At 52.3% G+C, this 22,206-nt stretch overlaps 6 protein-coding genes across 6 annotated transcripts; 4 read left to right on the forward strand and 2 right to left on the reverse strand.

The window, feature by feature from the left end:
- Positions 1–257: 257 nt before the first annotated feature.
- RNA14 (mRNA 3'-end-processing protein rna14) lies at positions 258–3,493 on the forward strand (the record flags this gene model as incomplete). The annotated part of the gene is made up of 4 exons (XM_056218365.1): positions 258–1,085; positions 1,130–1,552; positions 1,603–2,659; positions 2,709–3,493. 4 exons carry the CDS (start codon positions 258–260, stop codon positions 3,491–3,493), a joined length of 3,093 nt encoding a protein of 1,030 aa, XP_056067630.1.
- A 1,896-nt stretch (positions 3,494–5,389) lies between these two features.
- ago1 (Protein argonaute) lies at positions 5,390–8,870 on the forward strand (the record flags this gene model as incomplete). Its single annotated transcript, XM_056218366.1, has 4 exons — positions 5,390–5,635; positions 6,066–6,191; positions 6,242–6,372; positions 6,428–8,870. The coding sequence occupies 4 exons, from the start codon at positions 5,390–5,392 to the stop codon at positions 8,868–8,870; spliced, it is 2,946 nt and encodes a 981-aa protein (XP_056067631.1).
- A 2,011-nt stretch (positions 8,871–10,881) lies between these two features.
- Positions 10,882–11,664, forward strand: N0V89_009616 (uncharacterized protein; the record flags this gene model as incomplete). The annotated part of the gene is made up of 2 exons (XM_056218367.1): positions 10,882–10,998; positions 11,050–11,664. 2 exons carry the CDS (start codon positions 10,882–10,884, stop codon positions 11,662–11,664), a joined length of 732 nt encoding a protein of 243 aa, XP_056067632.1.
- A 547-nt stretch (positions 11,665–12,211) lies between these two features.
- N0V89_009617 (uncharacterized protein) lies at positions 12,212–13,156 on the forward strand (the record flags this gene model as incomplete). Its single annotated transcript, XM_056218368.1, has 4 exons — positions 12,212–12,457; positions 12,508–12,879; positions 13,021–13,033; positions 13,083–13,156. The coding sequence occupies 4 exons, from the start codon at positions 12,212–12,214 to the stop codon at positions 13,154–13,156; spliced, it is 705 nt and encodes a 234-aa protein (XP_056067633.1).
- A 4,806-nt stretch (positions 13,157–17,962) lies between these two features.
- Positions 17,963–19,787, reverse strand: N0V89_009618 (uncharacterized protein; the record flags this gene model as incomplete). Its single annotated transcript, XM_056218369.1, has 4 exons — positions 17,963–18,126; positions 18,218–18,537; positions 18,607–19,621; positions 19,784–19,787. 4 exons carry the CDS (start codon positions 19,785–19,787, stop codon positions 17,963–17,965), a joined length of 1,503 nt encoding a protein of 500 aa, XP_056067634.1.
- Positions 19,788–20,329: 542 nt separating this feature from the next.
- Positions 20,330–21,594, reverse strand: N0V89_009619 (uncharacterized protein; the record flags this gene model as incomplete). The annotated part of the gene is made up of 2 exons (XM_056218370.1): positions 20,330–21,270; positions 21,321–21,594. 2 exons carry the CDS (start codon positions 21,592–21,594, stop codon positions 20,330–20,332), a joined length of 1,215 nt encoding a protein of 404 aa, XP_056067635.1.
- Positions 21,595–22,206: the final 612 nt, after the last annotated feature.

Here is a 22,206-nt window from a genome sequence, read left to right on the forward strand (position 1 = left end):
GGGCACGTCGCTTTCGCAAACCTCCCCAGCTTGAGGTCGGACCGCCGACTTTGCACAAAGGCTCAACTCGCCCTGCCCCACCAGTACAATTAATTGCGCAGACAAAGAAGCTACACACTCATAGCGCGCATTGCCTCGATCGCCCCTTCGGTGCTCGTGCGCACACGACGGTACTGCTGTAGGTGAGCTCAGCGCGACGCGCTACCTATAATCCACTGCCCCTACCCCCGATAGCATTGCCCTTCAACCTATCGCAAATGGCCGATATGGATGCCGAGATGGCCTTCCTCGAGGCGCAAAAGCAGGAGTACGACCCCGCCGCCGACTTTTCGCTCGCGCCTGAGCAGGCCGACCAGGACGAGGATGAGTACGATCCCGCCAGCGCATTCGGCAACCCTGAAGAACAGACGCGCTCTGCATCCGCGCAGTCTGTCGTCATGGCCGAATCCGCCACCAACACGCCGCAGCCCGCCGACGAGAACGCGCTTAAGGCACCGCCCACCGAAACGTCTGCCGCGCCGACGCCGCAGAAGCAGCCGCGCACAAAGGGTGGGTTTGTCGACGAGAGCGAGGACGACGAGGATGAGGTGCCTGTCGCGAAGCCGAAGGCTGGGTCTGCATTGCTGAATGCTTCTGGAGTGTCAGATTCTCCACAGCGTTCCGTTACTTTGTCTCCAAACAATACACATGCACCTCAAGCAATGTCGTCAATTAGTGCACAAGATCAGGTTGTCTCTGGTGTTCAGTCTCCTCAAGTCGCTGCTCCTGACATCGTCTCTTCACTTGCTTCTGCTATTGTTCCCAGTGGCGGCACGCCCGTTCCAGATGCTACTAAGATAGGTACCTCGGACCACTTGAAGGCCGCTCCAGCGCCAGCATCAGCTTCCGTTACACCACTACCAGCATTTCTTCCGAAGCCACGTCTTCCCCAGGACACTGTTGGCAGGCTTGAGGACCGAATTGCCGAAGATCCGCGTGGTGACATCGAAGCGTGGTTGGGTCTGATTGACGATCACCGCAAGCGACATAAAGTCGAGGAGGCGCGCGCCGTCTTTGAGCGCTTCTTTCATGTCTTCCCCTCAGCCGTAAGTCAAGATGAAATGCTATTGAACGAGACTAACACTGTCAGGCCGAGATATGGGTGCAATATGTGAACATGGAGACGGAGCTCGAGAATTTTGTCCAGGTTGAGCAAATATTCGGCCGCTCGATTCAAAACACGCCGTCGTTACTGCTTTTCTCGTCATACATCGATTACGTCCGCCGGCGGTATCCGCTCGAAGAAGGCGAGAATCGCAAAATCATCATCCAGGCTTACGAGTTCGTGCTTCCTCACGTGGGCATAGACATCAATGCCGGCAAGCTTTGGACCGACTACATCGAAATCCTCAAGTCTGGTCCTGGTATACTTGGTGGAAGCGGTTGGCAGGACATGCAAAAGATGGACATCCTGCGCAAGGCGTACCAACGTGCGATTGCTGTGCCAACAACTGCGACTATGGAGATTTGGCGCGACTACGACAGATTCGAAATGAATCTGAACAAAGTGCAGGTGCGCGATTAGTTGTCCACGTGATAGTCTACATACTGACGCGGTTCTAGGGTCGCAAACATCTCCAGGAGAAGTCAGCATCTTACATGACAGCGAGGAGCGCAGTTACTGTTGCTGAAAATATCACCCGCAGCATCAGCCGTACAACTTTACCGAAACTCCCGCCTGCGCCTGGTTTCGACGGCGCCGATGAGTTCGCAAAGCAGGTGCAGGCTTGGAGGAACTGGATCGAGTGGGAGAAGAGCGACCCGCTTGAAATCAAAGAAGACGATCGTGAGACATACAACAAGCGCGTACTTTACATCTATAAGAACGCTCTTGCAGCATTGCGCTTTTGGCCAGAAATGTGGTTCGACGCAGCAGAGTGGTCATACCAAAACAATCTGAGCGACGAGGGCAACACCTTCCTGCAGAGTGGCATGGAAGCAAATCCGGAAAGCTGCTTACTAGCGTTCAAGAGGTCAAATCAACTCGAGCTTCGCACCGATCTCGAGGATGGGGAGGCTGGAGTAGTCGAGAAGGCCAAGGTCGTCCGCGAACCTTTGGACACGGTACTCAACACTCTGTACGACCTTATCAACAAAGTCAAAAAGCGAGAAGAGCGATCTATTGCCATGGCCAAGGAGCATTTCACCGCGCAGCAAGCCGCAGAAGAAGCCGCCCGAGCTGCTTCCGAAAGAGGATCTGACATCGACGACGATGATGACGACGAGAACAGTGCAGCTGCGCGACGGCAAAGAGAAAAACAAGCCACCTTCGATGCTCAGTTACAGGGCATTTCCACGGCCGCCAATGCTGAAATACACATCCTCAAAAAAACGCTCACGTATGCCTGGATCGCTCTTATGCGAGCTATGCGTCGAGTGCAAGGCAAAGGTGGGGCCAAAGACGCGTCCATCCCGGGATTCCGAGGTGTTTTTGGAGAAGCCCGTAAGAAGGGCAAGCTTCTCAGTGACGCCTATGTTGCCAGCGCTCTTATCGAGCATCACTGCTATCAAGACGTAGCTGCAGGCAAAATCTTCGAGCGTGGAATGAAACTTTTCCCCGATGACGAAGTTTTCGCGTTAGAGTACGTTAAGCATCTTGTGAAGCTCAACGATGCAACCAGTAAGTCTTGAATCTTGAATTGATGGTGGAATTTACTGACTTTTTGTAGATGCCCGTGCCGTGTTCGAGACAGTTGTCACTCGCCTTTGCCAAAAGCCAGAGAACGTTGCGCGAACAAAGCCGCTGTTTGTCTTCTTCCATGATTACGAGTCTCAGTTCGGCGAGCTCGCTCAGATTACCAAGCTGGAACAGCGTATGGCAACATTGTTTCCTGAAGACCCGCAGTTGCTCCGTTTTACATCACGTTTCAAATCCCCCACATTTGACCCTACGGCTGTGCGCCCGATAATCTCGCCTCGGACGCAAATGAGGCCGGTCATGCCAACCAACATTCTATCCACCGTAGAGGAGCCTCTACAAGCTGCGCCTCAGGTTCCTATACCGCAGCCCGAGCGTCTGCAATCACCGGCCGCCTTCAACTCGCCACGTCTAGGCCACCTGCTCCCCGCAACAAATTCACCAAAGCGTCCCTTGGAAGATGCGGACAATGAACAGCCTCGCAAGATGATACGAGGCGAGTCTCCGCTCAAAGGAGCCGCAGGTCGTCGCCTCGACGCCGCCCGGCGCAACAATGCAGTCGGCGGTGGTAGCACACCAGTAGCTGGACCCACGCCCCTTCCGAAAGGTGTCAACTTCCTCCTGGGTATCATCCCTCCAGCACACACTTACCAAGCCACACGTTTTCGACCCGAAGCCATGGTCAATTTACTCCGCAGCATCACGCTTCCGCTGCCTAACGCCGCACCGCCGGCAGGCCCGCCAGCCGCTCACATCGGTGCACAGCTGCAGAACATACAGGCGCGCTATGGAGGTGGTCAGCCTGGGTACCCGTAGTACTTGTGAACTCTACTGTGTTTCAGGTCTCGTATTACTCTGGACCGATAGCACGCAGATTGATCCTTTTCTATTCGGAGACGATAACTTGGACGGTCTGGTTTCGAGCTTCTTTTCTTTCACACGTAATTCCGATGGTGACTAGCCATCGTACGGTTTGCAGGACGTTGCATGGGTTGGCGTTCCTTACTTGGCTTCGTCTGTCTTGGGCGTTCTCTACATCATCTCATCGACAGATCGGGTCCGGTTTTGCATTGGGCAGTGTACAGTGATACTTCGGTTTGTCTTAGGAAATCGAAACATCTGCGGTAATATGCCAAACAATAGCCCGTAGGTATACATCCGTCAAATGCAATATGTACTACATCACCCCGGTTACTTGATCGCAGGTGATTTGGAAGTGATGTACAGTGGATGTTCGTTAGGATGCTGCCTCTAGCTTGGTCCGTCCGGCTGGCTCTATGTCATCTTTGTGCACAAGGTGTGTCCGCACTGACTGCTGTATCCGATTCGACTACGATCACTTGTCTATCGACAATCCTTGCAAATAACGAGCGCTACGGACACGCTTCCCTTCTATATGCATTATTTTGCCTGGCCGATGTAGCGTAATACAATGATCTTAGCCGTCGACTCAGCGGTGAGCTCATTATCTGCGAAATGTTTCATAAAGCTTTTTCAACATTGAGAAGAGTATGGACTATATCATCAACAAATCGAGGTCTGATGCTGTGTATTGTATCTAGGTGATCTCGTCGCTTCTAACTTCGCATTCCCTTGTGTCGCCACGACATACTTCTTCCACATGCAGAACTTCGGTGGCATGGCCAGATTTCTGGCTCGAATATCTTACTGACTATATCGATCCCACGACTTTGGACCTACCAAGGGATCTTCCACATCACTTTGCCTACCACTTGCCGGTTTCCTGAGTGCGTCTATATCAGCCTAATAATCGGTCACGTCGATATCAAGCTCCATCACCACCAATACAAAACCCTAAATCTAGCCGACTTTTATTTATAGCCCCTTACTCAGAGCTCTATCACCCCAGTCTTCCCCTTCACCAGAGGTACTTCTAGATCTCTCACCGTCGGCAATACCCGCCGAAGCTCGCGGCCCCAGGTCTATATAAACAAGATTGGGCCAACCTCAATCGTTCTTCTCTCCACCACCACAACAATCCTCTTTACGCCTTGATCTCTAAGAGCTTCAGACTTGTCCGGCTTGCTGCTACTCTCATACATCTTTCTGAGCCTCAGCTACAACAGCCTACCAGCGACAACTACTGCACCACTACTTTCAGTGCTGCTTACCGCTAGGTCCTGACGAAGCTACTCTTCATCACTGTAAGTACTCCGGTCTTCTCATTAGCCTTCGCGGCCGCTCTTTCCTCAGATGAGGTTTGCCAAGCCCGGCTTGCTGTCGCGGTCACCGCGGCAATCTCCCACGCGACTGCCCGTTTGTTCTTATCCACATCGCCTTTCCCCTCTGCTTTTCGAACATCTCTTCTGCTCATCACTTCTCTTCTTGAGACTTTCGACGCATCCCACATATCGCAACACATTCTCTACGCTCCAACGTTTTGTATGTCACTGTTGCACCTCATGTTCCCCTTCAGCTACTTTTGAGTCTTTGTCACTCGCGCCATCTCATAGGTGACATGTCTAGCTTTTGGAGCTCTTTGCTGACTGCTTTCAGATTTCACAGCCTCGATCGCGATCGTCACTGATTCCCACGCTCTTACCACACCCTGGTGATCTCAAGGTATGTGCCGTGACCCGTTGCCGCAGACGTTATGCCAGCTGAGCAAACGATCCTGTAGCGTCCCCTCACGGCCCAACGTGACTCGTTTGTCATTGAGAGATTAGCTGACATGGTATTGCAGAAGCCAATATGGGTGGTCCGTCGAAGCGTCGTGCTCAGGATGAGAAGAAGAGTAGCAGCTCTTCTGGCAACTCATCGGGCCGCTCTCGTGACGCCACTGAGCGTTCTGTACCGAAGTCCATTCCCCGTCTCGACGGCAATCGTGATCCTGTCACCGTGGGCACAGGATCGAACGCGGTTGACTACTCGCGTCCACAAGACCTCAAGAATATCTCGGAGGCTCTTGGATATGCCGGCTGGTGTATCGCGCGTGGTGTAAGTACAAACGCCTTCATCCCCTGTTTCCCCACATGACCTGCACATTCCTCTGGCCCGGGCTAGGTATGCAGAGTCTTCAAACGTCTTGCAATCGCAGCAGTCACGCGCGACCTCACAGCAACACCCTCTCAGCCTCATTCTTTAAGGCATAAAAGGGCATCCCCATCCTCCTCCTTCTCCTTCTCTTCATCAGCATACCTCTTCTGCCCTTGTCAACATCAGCACAATTGCCTCTACTTTCGATCCATTCCTACCTCATCACCATTACCGAAGATCTTTGATTCAGCCCTAGCCACATCACAACTACCCGCAATCTTCGGTCCCCTCTCTTCCACATCAGTCTCCATCCACCATGACTCAATACCATCTGCCTATGGATAGCTTCACCCGCTATCGAAACTTCAACCTCGATACTGACATCCACAAGCTCGAAATTCCTGGTGAGCTTCCTCGCCGCCCGGCCAAGTTCAATGCTGTCGGCAAGCCTGTGAATGTCATGCTCAACACCTTCAATGTTGACAAGTTCCCCGCCCAGATGGTCTACCAGTACGACGTAGGTTATGCTTATTCTCATGCCACTTGCTTTTGACTAACAGTGTTCAGGTCTCCTGGGGCTCAAGCACTGATCCCACCAAGCGCGTTCTCGTCAAGAAGATCTGGCACTCGAAGGCTGCCAAAGATGCGCTTGGTGAGTCGGATTCCCTCTGGATCTATGACGGCAACAAGCTGGCTTGGTAAGCTATACCTCCTTTGATCATTCCATCGTCGTTCGTTTCCTGACAACTGCAGGTCTGGCAAGCGGCTTTCTCGAGATGAATTCCGCGTCGAAGTGGACCTGGATGAAGAGGAGGCGCAGGACCGTGCTGCTCAAGGCCACAAGCCTCGCGGTGTTAGAGATTCCGGCAAGAACAAGCACAAGCTTTACGTGAAGTTCACGCGCAAGCTCGACTTCTCCTCTTTGCAGACTTTCTTGAACGGACAGGCCGCCTACTCTACGGAGTGCATCGACACGATCAACTTCCTTGACCACCTCATGCGTCAGGGCCCCGGTCTTGTGTACACCCAGATCAAGAAGTCCTTCTTCCAGCGTGGTGAGACTCGCTTCGACCTTGGAGGTGGCGTCGAGGCATTTAAGGGTGTCTTCTCTTCTCTTCGACCTTGCCTAAACGACAAGCTTCAGAAGGGCTTGACCGTCAACGTTGACGTGGCCAATGGCACCTTCTGGCGGTCACAACCGCTCGGTCGTGCTCTGACTCAGAGCTTTGGTAACTGCACTCCTCAACAATTTGCAGCTCGCTTCCAGGAAGCTCAGCGCAACTGGAGCCACCACATGCTCAAGAAAGACCTTCGCCGCTTCAAGCGTGTTGGCGTCACGGCGACCCATGTGACGCCGCACGTCCAGTACACCATCGAAGAGTTCGCCAACAAGGATGTCAATGAGGCTACGTTCAAGGACAAGGATGGCATCGAGCTCACACTCAGGCAATACTTCCAAAAGAAGTACAATCTCAACTTGATGACTGGAGTTCCTGTGGTGAAGATGACCAAGAAGATCCGTAACAGTCCAGTCTACCTTCCCGTCGATGTGCTGCAGATCGACCCGAATCAGCGGTACAATACCAAGTTGAGCGACACTCAGACTTCGAACATGATCAAGTTCGCTGTCACCCTTCCCAGGGAGCGATGGGCTGCCGTCATGCACGGCGTGAATTTGCTCGGTTGGCAGCAAGATCGCTTTCTCAAGCATTACGGTTTGCAGATCAACCCAAACCCGGCCAAGGTCAAGGCTGTCTTGCTACCGCCACCCCAATCTCGCTTTGGTGCGAGGAGCAAGCAGGCTACAGTGGATGCGAGAGACTTGCTTCAAGGTCGCTGGCGCCTGGATGGTCGCGTGTTTGCACTTCCGAATACCGACAGGCCGATCAAGGCTTGGGGCGTCTGTGTTGTCCAGGGTCGTAATGCGGTTCCACCGGAGGCTGCGAAGAAGTTTGCCCAAGAATTCATCAAGATATACACTGCCCATGGGGGTGTAATCCAACCGCACCCTCAGCATGGCACGACGCCTTGGATTGGCCCCGGTAATCTCGCGGACGGCGGAGAGATGATCAACAAGGCATTCCAGAACACTGGCAATCGGTACCAGTCTCGACCGTCGCTCATGTTCTTCATTGTCAATGACCGCAATATCGAGGTCTATCGTCGCATCAAGAAGTCCATGGACATTCGCTTCGGTGTTGTGAGTCAGGTCATCCAATCCAAGCACGCGCAGACCGCTTCTGCCCAGTACATCTCGAATGTGTGCATGAAGGTCAACGCGAAACTCGGCGGGGCCACGAACGTCGCCATCTCTCAAGTCATTCCCAAGCTCAATCCGAAAGGCCCCCAAACCCCCACGATGGTCATCGGTGCCGACGTTTCCCACCCGGCCCCAGGAGCTGGATCTGGAGAGGCTGCTTCTTTTGCCGCTATCACCGTCTCCAACGACGCCAGCTTCACTCGATACTGGGCTGAGGTTCAGACCAACGGCCACCGCGTTGAGATGGTCACCACCTCCAACATCGAGGAACACTTTGGCCACATGGCGAAGAATTGGATGCAGCGCCTCGGCAAGGGTCAGCCGCCGAAGCGTGTGATCTATATTCGCGATGGTGTGAGCGAGGGCCAGTACGCCGCTGTTCTCAACGAGGAAGTCCGCGACATGAAGGCCGTCTTCGCGAGGCTTGGCTGCAAGGAGGCGCCCACCTTCTGTGTGATGATTGCGGGCAAGCGTCATCACATTCGCTTTTTCCCAGACCAAGGCGACCGCAACAAGAATCCCCTGCCCGGTACCTTGGTGGAGTCCGGCTGCACTCACCCGCATGAGTTCGACTTCTACCTCTGCTCACACGTTGCGATCAAGGGTACGGCTCGTCCCATTCATTACCAGTGCATCCTCAACGAGGGCGGCGCGTGGCAGGCGGCAGAGATCCAGCAGTTCCTCTTCGAGCACTCTTACCAATACATCCGCTCGACCACTCCGGTCTCCTTGCACCCAGCCGTCTACTACGCCCACTTGGCCGCCGATCGGGCCAGGGCTCATGTTAGCGATAGCCCTGTCTCATCCGGCAAGAAGGAGGCCCAAGGCCAAGAGGCGCACTCCTCTACCGGTTCCTCCAACCGCGTGATCGAGGTGGCCCCGCTGCAGGCCATGCCCGCCAACACTGGCATCCGTGAGACAATGTGGTACATCTAGACGGTTTGCTGAAGAAAGCTGAGGGGATACTCCGGGATGAAGAGATGGCCATGGCGATGGTTGGTGGTTTCGATTTGGTCTGGATGGTCTTGGTTTGCTTGTGGAAGGATATGCATTAGGCGAATGGGTTTTGCTGCATGACCCTGGTCTCTGCCCGCTCCGAGCACTAACTGCGAATCATTTCCTTCTTTAGATATCTTCTTTCTTTTCTCTTGATGGCGATGCTTAGGGCGCGTGTTTAAGACAACCCCGGGGGAATCCACGACAGGCACAAGTTAAGGTGGAGGCGGCAATTTTTCTGGCGGTTCTTGACTTTTGTGCTTTTCCCTAGGATGTGCTCTTTGAAAAAATATCGAGTCATTGATACTCAATGGAACATCATTGGAAACTCCTGGTCTTGAGGCGTGCTGTAATGGTAACGCTGCGTTTTAGACTTTCGAACGGTTTCGTCGACATGCGAATCGCAGAATCGGGTACAATGTTGAGGACCAGAGACATTCTAATTACACTAAGAAGCGCGAGAGAGTTTGGGTGTGGTATCCGTGGCGCTGAGAGGTGTTTGTAAATGAAAGGAAAGAGGCGCGCTTTGGGGTTGATGCGGTAGAGGCGGGTAAGCAGCAGCGATGTTTCAATCGGCAGAGAAAAGGGTAGCTTGGGGCGGGAACGCCTGTGCTGTTATGTGAGTTTGCAGGGTTTTGGAGTAGGTATCGGGGGCTTTGAATGGAAACATATTAGGCAGTTGAAAGGGATGATTGAAACAGATAGAGGAGGTTGTTTGGAAAACAAATTGGTGAGGAGTGATCAGATGAAAATGACGATTTGGGAAGTTTTGTATCGTTCCAGAGAGAAGAGCGAGTGTGAGAAAAGTAGTCAGATAGGACAGCATGGCTAGGCTACAGATGGTTGCCTACAACTGCGTGTAATGATTGAGAAGTGTGACTTGAAAGAGACGTTATGTTGGCGAAAGAAGAGACTATAGGAACAAACGGGGCAGCAATCATAGGCTGTGTTCTGCGCTGCCTGCCGCAGGTACCGTAGGACTCCTACAGCGACGAAAGCAGCTGGTGACTGGCTGACAGCCTCATCAAGAAAGAAGCGTAAGGAAGGGGCAGAATATTGAGAAAGCTGTGCGCTGGCAGATGTAGGCAAGAGAAGAGCTCCGTGCTTGGTGTAGCCGAGCAGGAGAGACCCAGTGCAGTTCTCCTGTCGATTCGTCTGCTACCTCTTTATAAGAGGTTAGATGCCTCTTAAAGGTAGCAGGAATTGGCAACATGAACAGTGTTTTTCTTTTTAATATCGAAGCACGAAGTGTCGCGCGCAAAGCGAAGTATGTATCGTCGAATTATTTACCTTTGCTCCACGAGCACGCCGAAGCGCACAGAAGCATCGGGGGTAAGCAGACGTCCGTAAGGGTATCTCTCTCCCCTCCATTTTCCCCTCCAGCAGCCTCATTGACAGGAGAAAGCAGAGTGAATATGAAGGGTTTCAGTTTATGTATAGAGAGAAGAAAAGGTCGACGCGAGACGCGCGCCGAATAAAATCAAGATTGACAGGATTACTCAGCGGGTGGATATGGGCGGCGCAATGCGGCATAGCGCGAGCGCGAAAAAGGGTTAATTTCTTGGTGGCGGGGTTGCGAGATGCGAGGCGGGGCTATTTGTTGTCAGTGTCAAGAACAAGAGTCATACTTGCTAGACGGCTACTGATTCGGTGAGTACCTAAGGTACCGTGGATAGACGTGGCGGGTTTGTGCACAGAATGCTAATTTTTGGTGGAGGCAGGGTACAAAGCGCCCTGCACCCTCGACGCCTTACACAACCCACCGAGATTATCACGCCCACGGTACGCACGCGAGCGCACACCTACCACAGTACATAAACGCCTCGAGCACTATCTTAGCGCGGAACGATCTCTCGTCAACGCAGCCGCGAACAGTAGTCGTAGAGCTCGAGCCTCCACCTTCGCAACGAGCCTCTCGACACTTCCAACCTACCACACATCCACAGTAGCCATGTCCACACGCGGTCGCGGTGGCAAGTTTGCTAAGCCCAAGCGCGGAGGCGGCAAGCACTTCTCGCGGGACCTACAACCGCTTAACGCAGATGGCGAGGTCGTTGGCATGTGGGGTGTACGTACTACCTAAAATCAGTATCAACGACAACAGCTAATCTGAACTCAGGAGCCTGTCAAGGAAGAATCTGAAGATGAGGAGGAGGAGGAGTCCTCGGAAGAAGATTCCAGCGGAGACGAGAACGCGAAGCCGCAGGCAGAGATGACTCGTGAGGAGCGCCGCGCTGCAGCCAAAGCCCGCAAGCAGGCCGCCATCGCAAAGCAGAACCAGAAGGTGCCCGAAGCCGGTGATCTCCCTTCGTCCTCAGAAGAGGAGTCCGACGACGACGACATGCCTGCGAACCCCAACCACACAGCGAAGGCCCGCAACCAGGCTGCCAAGGCACCCGAGCCCGTCGACGCTCCCGCTAAGGACAAGGGCAAGGGCAAGCAGGACCTGAACCAGCTCAGCCGACGTGAGCGCGAGGCTGTACAGGCACAGCAGGCGAAAGAGCGGTACGAGAAGCTACACGCTGAGGGCAAGACCGACCAGGCGCGTGCTGATCTTGAGCGCTTGACGCTTGTGCGCGAGCGCCGTGAGGCCGAAGCAGCAAGGAAGAAGGCTGAGGCTGAAGAGCGCGCTGAGCACGAGAAGGCGAAGAAGGAACAGATCGAGCGCGATGAGCGGCGGAGAATAGCTGCCATGGGCACCAAGCGCGGCGGCAAGAAGGGATCGAAAAAGTAAACCGTAGTTGTACTCTTTTACAAGGGCATTTCAATGACTGGGGTGCCGAAACGTCTTGCGAATCTTGGGGATGGTGCTCCTTGCATAGTCTGGGAGGATCGAGGGGTTCACGACTTCACGAGATACGGCGGTGCAGGATGGCGGCATGACTGTCTAGCCAGACGCCTAGAGACGTATAAAATACACGATTCCTTTTCTGGCCTCAAACGTTGTCGTCGGGCTCGCTTCCAATGCCTTTGTACCCTCACTCTGACCTTCAACTGCCTTATATTCTGACATCACTGGACAAGAATACATCGAATGCGCCAAAGAGGTATCAAGACCTCAGAAAGTTGTCGTGTGGAGGCTTGCTTTCGTGTCCTAAGTATTTGGCGCCCGAGTGTACCTCACCCAACCAATCACATAAACTGACCTCAAGACATCATCATCGTCAGCATATATCGTACTAGATTCGCCACCATGAAGAAAACAAGTACCAAACCATTTATTCTACTCATACCGACCGTGGTAGACATTATCGCGCTGACCTTCCGACAGCCATGACGTCATGGTCGAGGCAATCCCCCCAGACGAACATTCTAACTTTGAGACTTTCCGCGAGTGCTTCGGTGAACCCGTGCTGAAGGCATTGGCAAAATCAGTCGAGAAGCCAAGAAAGAAGAAGCGGGACGCACGCAAGAGCAAGGATGGCAGACCCAGCAGGGCCGGGGCAGTGAAAGAGAAGGATGCCGAGGCGAGAATTGTCAGCACGGAGGAACAAACCACAGCAGAAGATCTGGGCGAGTTTATCGATGTAAGTTTGAGGCTTACTTTTCATACAAACCTAACTGATGGAACATATAGTACCTCTCAAGCGTCATCTTTCCCTCCCTCCCCACAGATCTCCGCACCCTCTCCTTCTCAAAATACAAAGACAATCCCCAGCTACAAGATGACTACTCAACACCCCTCTCCACATCCACCGAATTACAGTTAATCAATCGGATTCCCCCAATGGCCATCGACTCTCTAACCTCTTACGCTCTCCTCCCCACCCCACCCGACGCCTTCGACCTTCACCACTTCTTCACCCCCTTCTTAACAACCTACATTACCGCCGTGACCGCTCCTCCGCCCATCTGGTCTACTACCCGCACCGCAGCGTGCGAGCTATGTCTGCGCGACTGGATCCCGCTGACGTATCATCATCTGATACCGAAGAGTACGCATGAGAGGGTGAGAAAGAGGGGTTGGCATGAGGAGGGAAGACTGAACAGTGTGGCGTGGCTATGTAGGGCATGTCATAGCTTTGTGCACAGGCTGGCGGGAAATGAGGAGTTGGCGAGGAGGTTTTATACGGTTGAGTTAATTAGTGAGGGGGGGGTGGATGGTAAGTGGATCTTTGGTTTTTGTGGAGGATGGATGGCTAATGAGTATAGGTAACCCAGAGAAGAGGGAGATTGTAGAGAGCTGGGTCAAGTGGGTGGGCGGTGTGAGGTGGAAAAGTCGGTAGGTGGGATCGAGCTCTGGGGAGCTATGATGGTATTATGGGCCTGCTTTGTAACTGAACATAGCGTTGTACGGATCCCGAATTTATGATCCAAAACCTTGATATCCAGGATCATTAATGTATGTGATCCAATAGATCTAGATCATACCTAGTAAGCCTTTTATCACTATTTATGCTTCCTTCTTATACAGGTTTACCCTATTGAAAGGGGACGATGAGTGACTTAAAAGAGATAGTACGTCACAATCCTGTATCTGTACGGATCACGCTGGAAATCTCTGCATGTCTCCCATAGGATCGGCACAACCCTAGTTCAAAGTCAAGAACGCAATGATTGCGTAAACACGCAACCGAAAGTTTAAGATGTGTAAAGCATGGATTCAACGCGGACTACCATGGTTGGATTTTGTTTTCAAATCATTCTGGATCTAATGGTGGACAAGGTAAACAGGCGATATATTCACGCAAGGTCTGGAAGCTTGACAGTTTACACTTTCAATGTGGTAATTACCAATCACATTCCAGTGGTCCTGTAGTCTGGACCAGTGGACATCTGATGTTAGACAGTCAGACGAGTAATACGTCCGAGGAGTGCATTGCATGTACTTATGCGATCCATAACTGCGCCAACGCGTTGGACTTCGGTATCGATATACCACGAGGCCTTGACTTCGGATGCACTGTCACCTCAAAATACACCGAGCTATCATGCCGACTATCCCAAGCAGGCGTATGCATACCTGACTGCGAGTTAGAGGAGAACAGTGGGCTACAGACCGGAACCGAGTTTTGTTGAATAGTCATTCCTAGGCATGGGTTCGATGTCGATTACTTTCCACAATTGTGATTTGATAGACCACTTAGGAGCTAAGATTAGACAGGCTACGAGCGATAGGCTCCGGGATGTAGTCGGAATGGACCAGCATCCGTCCTCTATCCAAGTCTCTCTACTATCTCATCGCGCATTTCCAATTACCTACTCTACGTATTCATTGTTGTATTGAACGTATGTTTAGGTGCAAGACAATCCTAAGAGTCATAGTTGCCATAGCGAATGTGCCGTCTTATACGACCCGCGAGGCGTCTACGTCGATATGGTATCGTCTAGCAATCTCTGAGTAGTGCACTAGAAACCTCGTCCTGCTTGAGCCCTTACGAAAAGACCCTGTCTATCTTCACCGTCAGTCCTATCTCAGAAGAGTGTCTCGTCAATCCGCCAAAGTCCAAATGGGAGACAGCCTGTCGGGACGATCCTGACCGTTGCTACTACGCCTGAGCCCTCGAACGTCATTCATCTAAACATGGAATTTCACGCCAAACTACCACATGCCCAAACTTCGTAGTGCACGAAGTCCGGGATGATGAGACGGATGATTGACTTTGCAGAATTTGTAAAACTCAGTGATCGAACCCTGCGTTCCACTGTCCGTTGTGTGTCGGATAAGTATCACGCATGTGCGAATGCGGGTTGCGAGTTCTATTCTGGGCACAGGTGATACGACATGTGTTGAAGTGAGCAAGCAGAAGCGAGGAATGTGAGAAATGGTGATGACACATCACTTTACTGACAGCCCCATGTCCATTTCCAGCGGACATGCATCAAGATTCTCCCTCCGCTTCCGAGACACCTGTTCCTTTCTGTCCGGCGCAAACCACTTTTCGAATGGCAAGCCTTGCGGTGGCCCCGAAGAGCCAACCATGTCACTTCGTACGCCGCACCGCCACCGATTCGACGCCACAATCTGTGGCGCAACTGCTGAGTGGCAGCTGCCGTGCACACATGAGCGTGCTGTCGTCTCACACGCAGCTCGCAGCGTCGACGGCGCTATATTTAGGCGCCAGGCAAACGTCGCGCATCCCATTTGGCTAATCAACAGGTGGATCTGATGAAGTGAAAAAGCGGTATGCGCGGCCACGAACAGAGCCGGACTGGACGCTGGCTTCGACTACATGGAGGATATCTTTCTCAGCATATCAGTAAATTCGCCTTTGTCTATTTTTTCTGTCACCAACGATAAGCCTTCAGTCCCGAAAACATGGCTTCCCATTTATCATTCCTTGACTTCCCTGCACCAGTTCGCCAAAGAATCTACGCAAGTCTTGTCGCACCTCATCCGGACGAACATGAAACAGCTATCAACTACGCTCTCAAATGGAATTGGCTCGAAAAACCAAGCAACACCACCTTCGGCGGCATCCCACAGATCGACCTATGCCGCTGTCCACGCCAGAAACCTCGCATCGTGAACATTCAGACGAAAGACCACATGTACACGCGGTACAAATGCCACGGCCCCGAAGTGAAGTTTAATCGCGGACGTGAAGACCTGTGGGTGCCATCGCAAGCGTATGCGGATAGTGGGCAGATCAATTTTCTTCGGCCGGCGAGAGATGACGATTTGCGCAGGCGACCGAATGCGAACATCTTGAGTACATGTAGGACGATATATGAAGAGGCATTGCCGATCCTGTACCGCGGGCGGAACTTTCTCTTTGTCACTGGGCCATGTCCGAGAGGAAGATATCAAGCGTACGCTACGCAAAGATTCTTCGCTGGGTTATCTACGTTCGCGCGGGTGCACGTTATGGCATTCTCGCTAATTATCGTGCCTCATGAAGAGGATTGTAGGAGTGAAGATGTTGAAAGAGCATATGGCGATCTTGCGGAATGGCTTCAGCGCAACTTGCCGTCGTTCCAGACGCTGCGAATCAAATTGTGGCATCCGCGGCTGGCAAACACCTTGGGAATTTTCGAAAACTGGTTGCGAAAGGATGGAGTAAGGATTGAGCTAGATCGAGGACAAAGTGATGATTGGGTGGAGGAGATCGAGGATGTGGAAAACTTTAGGGCTGCTCTGCTGGCGGAAAGCCACGAAAAGGCACATGGGGGGCCGACTTGGGAAGAAACACAGACAAACAATCCACGAAGGGGACAACGGAGAAGATATTTTACATCGAGGCCGGAGTCATTTCTGGGTAAGTGGCGCGGCAAAGACATAGCTTTGGGTGAAGACAGCTCTGGAGAAGATGACAATGGGGGTTATGAATGGTCCTATGCATTGCTTACTCCTGCTACTTCCAGCAAGAAGGATGGAGACTCTGCTAAATTGTTCAAGAAACGAGGAGGTTCCTCATACAAAAGAGGCGACCTACACTTGTCACGCACACCAAGCTCGGCTCTATAGGGTCCTTTTCCGGAAGTTCAGGTAGAAACTGCAGGCTACAAGATTTCACGCGAAGTATTTGGCACCGCTCTACATTTTCACATAGAGCAGAGACATGTGAAGTGCATCACAAAAACCTCCCGTGGCCTGTGCCTTCGCTTCTTGGTCTTCCAGTCCAATACTATGGCCGCTAACACATCTCGCACCACATAAACCCGTTCTCATACCCTCTGCGCGGTCAAATCATCCACACAGTCGACTAGCGCTGCCCTACATACGCAATCGAGCATATAAAAGTTCTTCGAGCAGGTCAACGAGTTGCTCGCGATAGTATCCTGCCAAGTCTACCTAGTAGCTTCAAGAAGACGGCGAATGTAAGAGTGGGCCCAGCTCTTGCGCAGACGAGGGGGTGAAAGATATATGGACTACGAGGGAATATATCGCTTAAGCTGAAGAGAGTTGCTGTCTAGAACACTCCGTAGGTGCAGAGGAAGGAACCCTAAGTGAAATTGCGAGCCGGAGATGGTTTAAGACTACCGAAGACAGTGATAGCGAAGATCCTAGTCCCAACGAGACTGATGAAGCAGACGAATTTCGGCCCCAAAATATCGACAATATAGGCCTGCCATCCTGGTCTGCAACGATAGCTGGAGCCGCATCTGACATCTTTCCCCATGAGGGTATGAATATGATGAAGATGGGTCATTGGGCTCAACGTACTCTGAGCACGGCACGTTTCGGGAGGAATATGGTAAGTGCTACCTCGAACTCAACGCCGGCTTACAGCATGGTTCGGCTGTGGACGCTCGAGAGGACTGGCACAAAGCAGTAAACTTTCGTGTCCAGAGGATGTTCAGTCAGACGTTCTGACAATGCTCGACACAACATACGCGGGAAAACATGGAGGAAGTCGGGCAGACCGTGAGCAACCGGGAACACAAGCAATTGAGGTCCTTATTGCGCGCACAATCGACATAACGACGGCAGCTCCCAGTCAAAATTTATCCATTCGGGCCTTGACTGACGCCTTGAGTAAGCTAGTCAAGGAGTTCGGTGATTATCATTCTCGACGTCCTATCTCGATCAACGGATATCTCTAGACAAACGAAGACACGATACTCCATCGCAAGGATTACCAATACACATCCGTCTCTCGCGCTTGGAACGGAATGCAAATGTTGTAGAGCGCAATGATTATTCGTTGCTTTGCGTGATGGGCGTTTAGAATGGGAATGAAATGGGCTTATGGCTTGGTCTTTGACGAAATCAGTTGGCAACAAATCTTTCCTCTGAATTCACAGTACTGACTGGATGGTATTCAGAACCGTCGGAAGCAGTTCTTTCGATAGAAATGCGTTGTCCGTCATTGCAATAAAACGCTGGTAAGGGTTCGTACAACGACAATGTCAGGAGTGTCATAAGAGGAGCTACGTGGACGAGTACTAGCTTCCCCACCGGGTCGTAAACGGACCTCAAGACGATTGGATCAGAAGTGACAGAATGCTACCGAGGGCACCGAGTGAATTGCATGTCTTTGAACCATAGGATTATCATTCTTTAGCACTGTTGCTCTAGGAGCACCATTCTTGGTTTATTAAGCACGTCAACACTATTTGCATGTTTTAGTAAGAAGCGAAAATGTAGCTCAGAGATCAGCTTTGATCGGCTTCTGCGGTGTGTCGAGGGGCTTGAAGTCCCAGTTGGTTTCGGTTGTCAAGCTCTCGCCGTCTGAGCTCTCATCGTGCTGCTTGTACCACCCATTGAAGATAAGCTGCGCGACGTTCTTCCCAGACAGTGCGCTTGTCTCCACTGTGCCAAAGTAAGCAGATGTCCCGCATTTCATGCGAGGTCATTCGATGCGAGACGCCCTGGGATATATAGGGCGTATGGTGATACTTACTGGTACTGATGAAGCTCTCGATGCTGCTCGTATACCACAATGCCTCATCGAGCTTGATCTCATCAAAAGTAACACGAGGATATTCGTACGGGTAAGAGTGGACCTCCCAGTGATTGATCCAGCTGACTGTGCCATCAATATCGCCATTCTCAGCTTCCTCTTTTGCGACCGGTAAGCCAATAACACGGGAAAGAAACTGGTGATCGATACGCTTCGGGGAGAAGACTTTGTAGATGTACTCGTTGCGAGGTTCTGACGCGTAACGATTCACACCCGAGTTGACGATGGAAATACTGAAGAACCCGGCTCGACCGACATTGCTAAGGGGTCTTCAGCAAAGGCCGTGCATATTCCATATACCAGGTATCGCCTGGCGCGTTGCTACTTACGGTTTCGAGCCATATTCTTCATCAACTTGCAGTGTCGTGAGCACGTATTCAGGGACCTGTTTGTCGTTGTCTAACCCGAAAGCGGAAGGGTCCAGCTTGTGGGGCGTCGCAAAGTGCGTCACGTGCAGCTTGACGTACGGAATTTGCTCAGGGATGTGTTCCGGCGCCGGCTCGAGGACAAGATTGGAGAACTGGAGCGGTGCGGCCAAGACAACTTCATCGAAGCTCGAGACTCGTCCGGCGGAAGACGTCAGATCATACGTGCCATCCGTCTGCCTTGAGACTCGCGTGATGGTAGTATTTAAGTGTGTTGAAATTGAGTCGGATGAGCTCAACATGTGGGAGAAGATACGCCAGTTTCCTCCAGCGATGGACATAGCGCCGTTTGTGGACAGACACACCATAGCCTCAACACCATGGATTGTGCCCAGATTGGAAGCATAGTTGACACGAGTGCTCGCCTGGACGATTTCGTTCGCGAATTTGGGCGCAATGCCCTTGTTTTGCAGGTATTGCTCGCCCGTGAGACCGGTCACCTCAGTTAAGCCAACAAGTTGCACCACGTCGCTCAGGCTCTTCCAGGGGAAAAGCGGCCGCTCGTACATCTTCAGGAACTTGTCCACAGTTTCCCTCATCAATTTATTCGCCTTAACAGGCGCATACCCGTATCTCCAGAACAACTTCGCCAGGTCCCACCAACCTCCTTCATTCATTGTAAACACCAATTCCTTCCCGTTCCATATTCCTACTTCCGGAATGTTGGCAAGTAGGTTCTCTCTTGTGTTTGTTGACAAGTTGAACGCCCTAGTCGCGTTCACGAGGATGTGGTTTACGTCGACGAAGATAGACGCGCCGAGTTCGACGGCTTGCTCAGGATCAGACCAAGGATGGATTATGGTAGACCGGCCACCGATGTGCGAATCGCGCTCAAAAACGTCAATACGTAGGGGTATCCCGGAGTCTAGAGCGAATTGTGCTAGGTGGTAGGCAGCAGATGAACCTGCCGCGCCGGCGCCTGTGTAGCGTTAGAGTTGTACATGTTCGGAGCGAGAAGGCTCGTTACCGATGATGGCGACGCGTTTGGGCGCTATTGCAGGCTGCGCGAGCTCTCCGTTTCCGCTACTGCGGAGAGCTACGGCGGTGGAGCCCAACAGCGGAAGAGCGAATTTCGGAAGACGCATCTTTAGAAGAGGCACGGCTTGAGTGAGAAAGGTAGTGACAACCTAGAGAAGTAATGATAGTGCCACAGTAGAAGAAAGATTATAAGAGAGACATGGTGGAATCAGGCTGTGGGAGCTTGTGGTGCGAAACATTGGCCGTGAGAGGATGACGGTAAACCGTAGCGTACAGGGATCAGCTCGCAGCTCTATCGATAGCACTTACTGGCACGACTCGCGGAACGATGGTGCCTGCATGGCCGCATGTTTGTACAACTTAACCGATTGCTGAATGGCACATGAAGAATACGTGAAATGGATTGTCAGAAACGAGGTGTGCTAACGTTCGGAAATAGTAAAAACCCCACGAATGCATTATGCAACTAGTACACAACCATGGAAGGTCCATCAATGCAAAGCCCAAACTCCACGCTCAATGAAAAGTAAAAGGGTATATGCTCGCCAGATAAAGAAAGTCGTAAATCGTCGTCGTCGTCATCTTGAAGCGAAAATACACCCGTAAAGTCGAAACGCCATGGACCTCAAGACCACTAACCTCCTCTTCTTCACGCAGTTTGCCCCTTCTTGAACAGGCTACGCAACCCCTTCCTCGTCTTCGTTTTCTGGTCAGCTGAAGCCTTCACAATCGGATGGCCCTTCAAAGCAGCTTCGGAGTTCAATCGCTCAGCTTCCTCGTAGTTAAACGGCACCGTCCAATTGCGCTGCGGTATCTCGCCCAGCTTGGTGCTGTCGGAAGCAAACGTGTACGTCGATGGCGTAGGGTTGTCGGTGCGACGTCTTGGTACATTTTGTTGCGCTTTCGAAAATGGCAAAGAGTGGTGAGGTGGTAGGGTTTGCATTGTAAAGTATTCCGGAGGTGTTGGCAGCGGATTGGTGAAGGGCGCGGCTTTGGTGAGTTTGGGTTGCGGCCATGTTGTCGGCCGGCCGGTGTCAATTGAAAGCATCGGCTTCTTGGATGTGGCGCCGTTGCTCTTCACTGCTGGAGCCTTCTGGGGCGGAAACGGATCATTTGGAGAGTACTCGGGCAGCGGGGACCTTGGAGGTGACGTATACGGCGAAGTCACGCTCATAGATGGCGCTTTCGACGAACCTGTGCTGGAACTGCTCATCGACCCTTTCCGAGCATTCCTCGGTCGCACCATGGCCAGTTGTGTTTGGTTTGAGCTTCCGGAAGCCTTGACGGAGACGCGCGCCACCGTTGGACCTTGCGAGCGCTGCCTTGAGCTGCTGCGCCTTTTCTTCTCCGAGTCAGTTCTCGATATTGGCCTTCCGTGCAATTGCAGTTGCGACTGGCTCAGTCGCTGATACAGCTGGTTCAAGCTGTCAACTGCCTCTCGCCTGGAGATGTCCGAGAGACTGGTCAGCGACTTGTAGTCCAAGTGCAGGTCATTGTGCTTGGAGTCTTGGTGCAGAAAGCTTGCGATGATGCTCACGAGGCCAGTATTGAACTTGATCAGTGTCTCCACAAGTGATGCGTGCGCAATTGCTGCCTTGATCAGCATGATTAGCTACTTTGGGTAGTACGGGAAAGCTTACCGTCGCCTTTCGCAAACTTGTCGCCTTTGTCGCCATAACAGCTCGCGTACTTCTCGCTGAGCTCCAAAGGTCCCTTCCTCAACGAAGTGCTCAATTGCAGCTCCGCGCCCGACGGCGCACCCAAATCCCTGTCTTTATGCTTGCTTCTCCTCTTCCTGCGCCGTTCTCTCAATCGCTTGAACACATTCAATCCATCTGTAAATGCATGTATGAGATTCGAGACGCAACTCGCGACCTCGCCGTCGCCGGCGCTCTTCCCAGCCTGAGCCTTCATCACATGTACAGGCACGCGGGAAACACGAAAACAACAAAATTCAGCTGTGGGGTTTTATAGCCACGGAACCATGGCACAAGCGAACATGGACGGACGGGACGGTGTGCACACGTCAATTGCGAGGTAGAGTCACACGTTTTAGTCCGTCGTAAAGGGAACCTAGCCAGGGACGCGGCCGTGGTCCATAGTTAACCGTCGTCGCCATCCATGCCCCGGCCTCGACCTCGCGCCCCGCTGCCCAAGTGTTGCTGCATCCCTGAGTGGTTGCGCGCACGCGTAGCCGCCCGTGTATGACTCTTGGACGGATGCGAGCTGCTGAGTGGTCAGGCGTGCAGCCGAGACGAAACATGAATCCTTGCTCGCGTCGCTGGCTTGGAATTAGAGCGCGACTAGCCATGTGTTCTGCGCGGAGAGCATAAAGCATAAAATGTGCATGTGCAGACACCAGAGCACCATGAAGGAATAGGACGACCAAGTCGTGTGCATTGTGGTATCGTACGTGAAACGTAAGCTGCTTCCTTCCCAAATCGACCCGAAGTGGTCGTAGTTGACCACCATAAGAACTATCCCAAACTCCTCGCTATGCTGTCAATGCCCATATAGTCGTACCCG

This window comes from Didymosphaeria variabile (assembly GCF_027946475.1).
Source record: "Didymosphaeria variabile strain IMI 356815 chromosome Unknown scaffold_7, whole genome shotgun sequence".
Classification (NCBI taxonomy): Eukaryota; Fungi; Ascomycota; class Dothideomycetes; order Pleosporales; family Didymosphaeriaceae; genus Didymosphaeria; species Didymosphaeria variabile.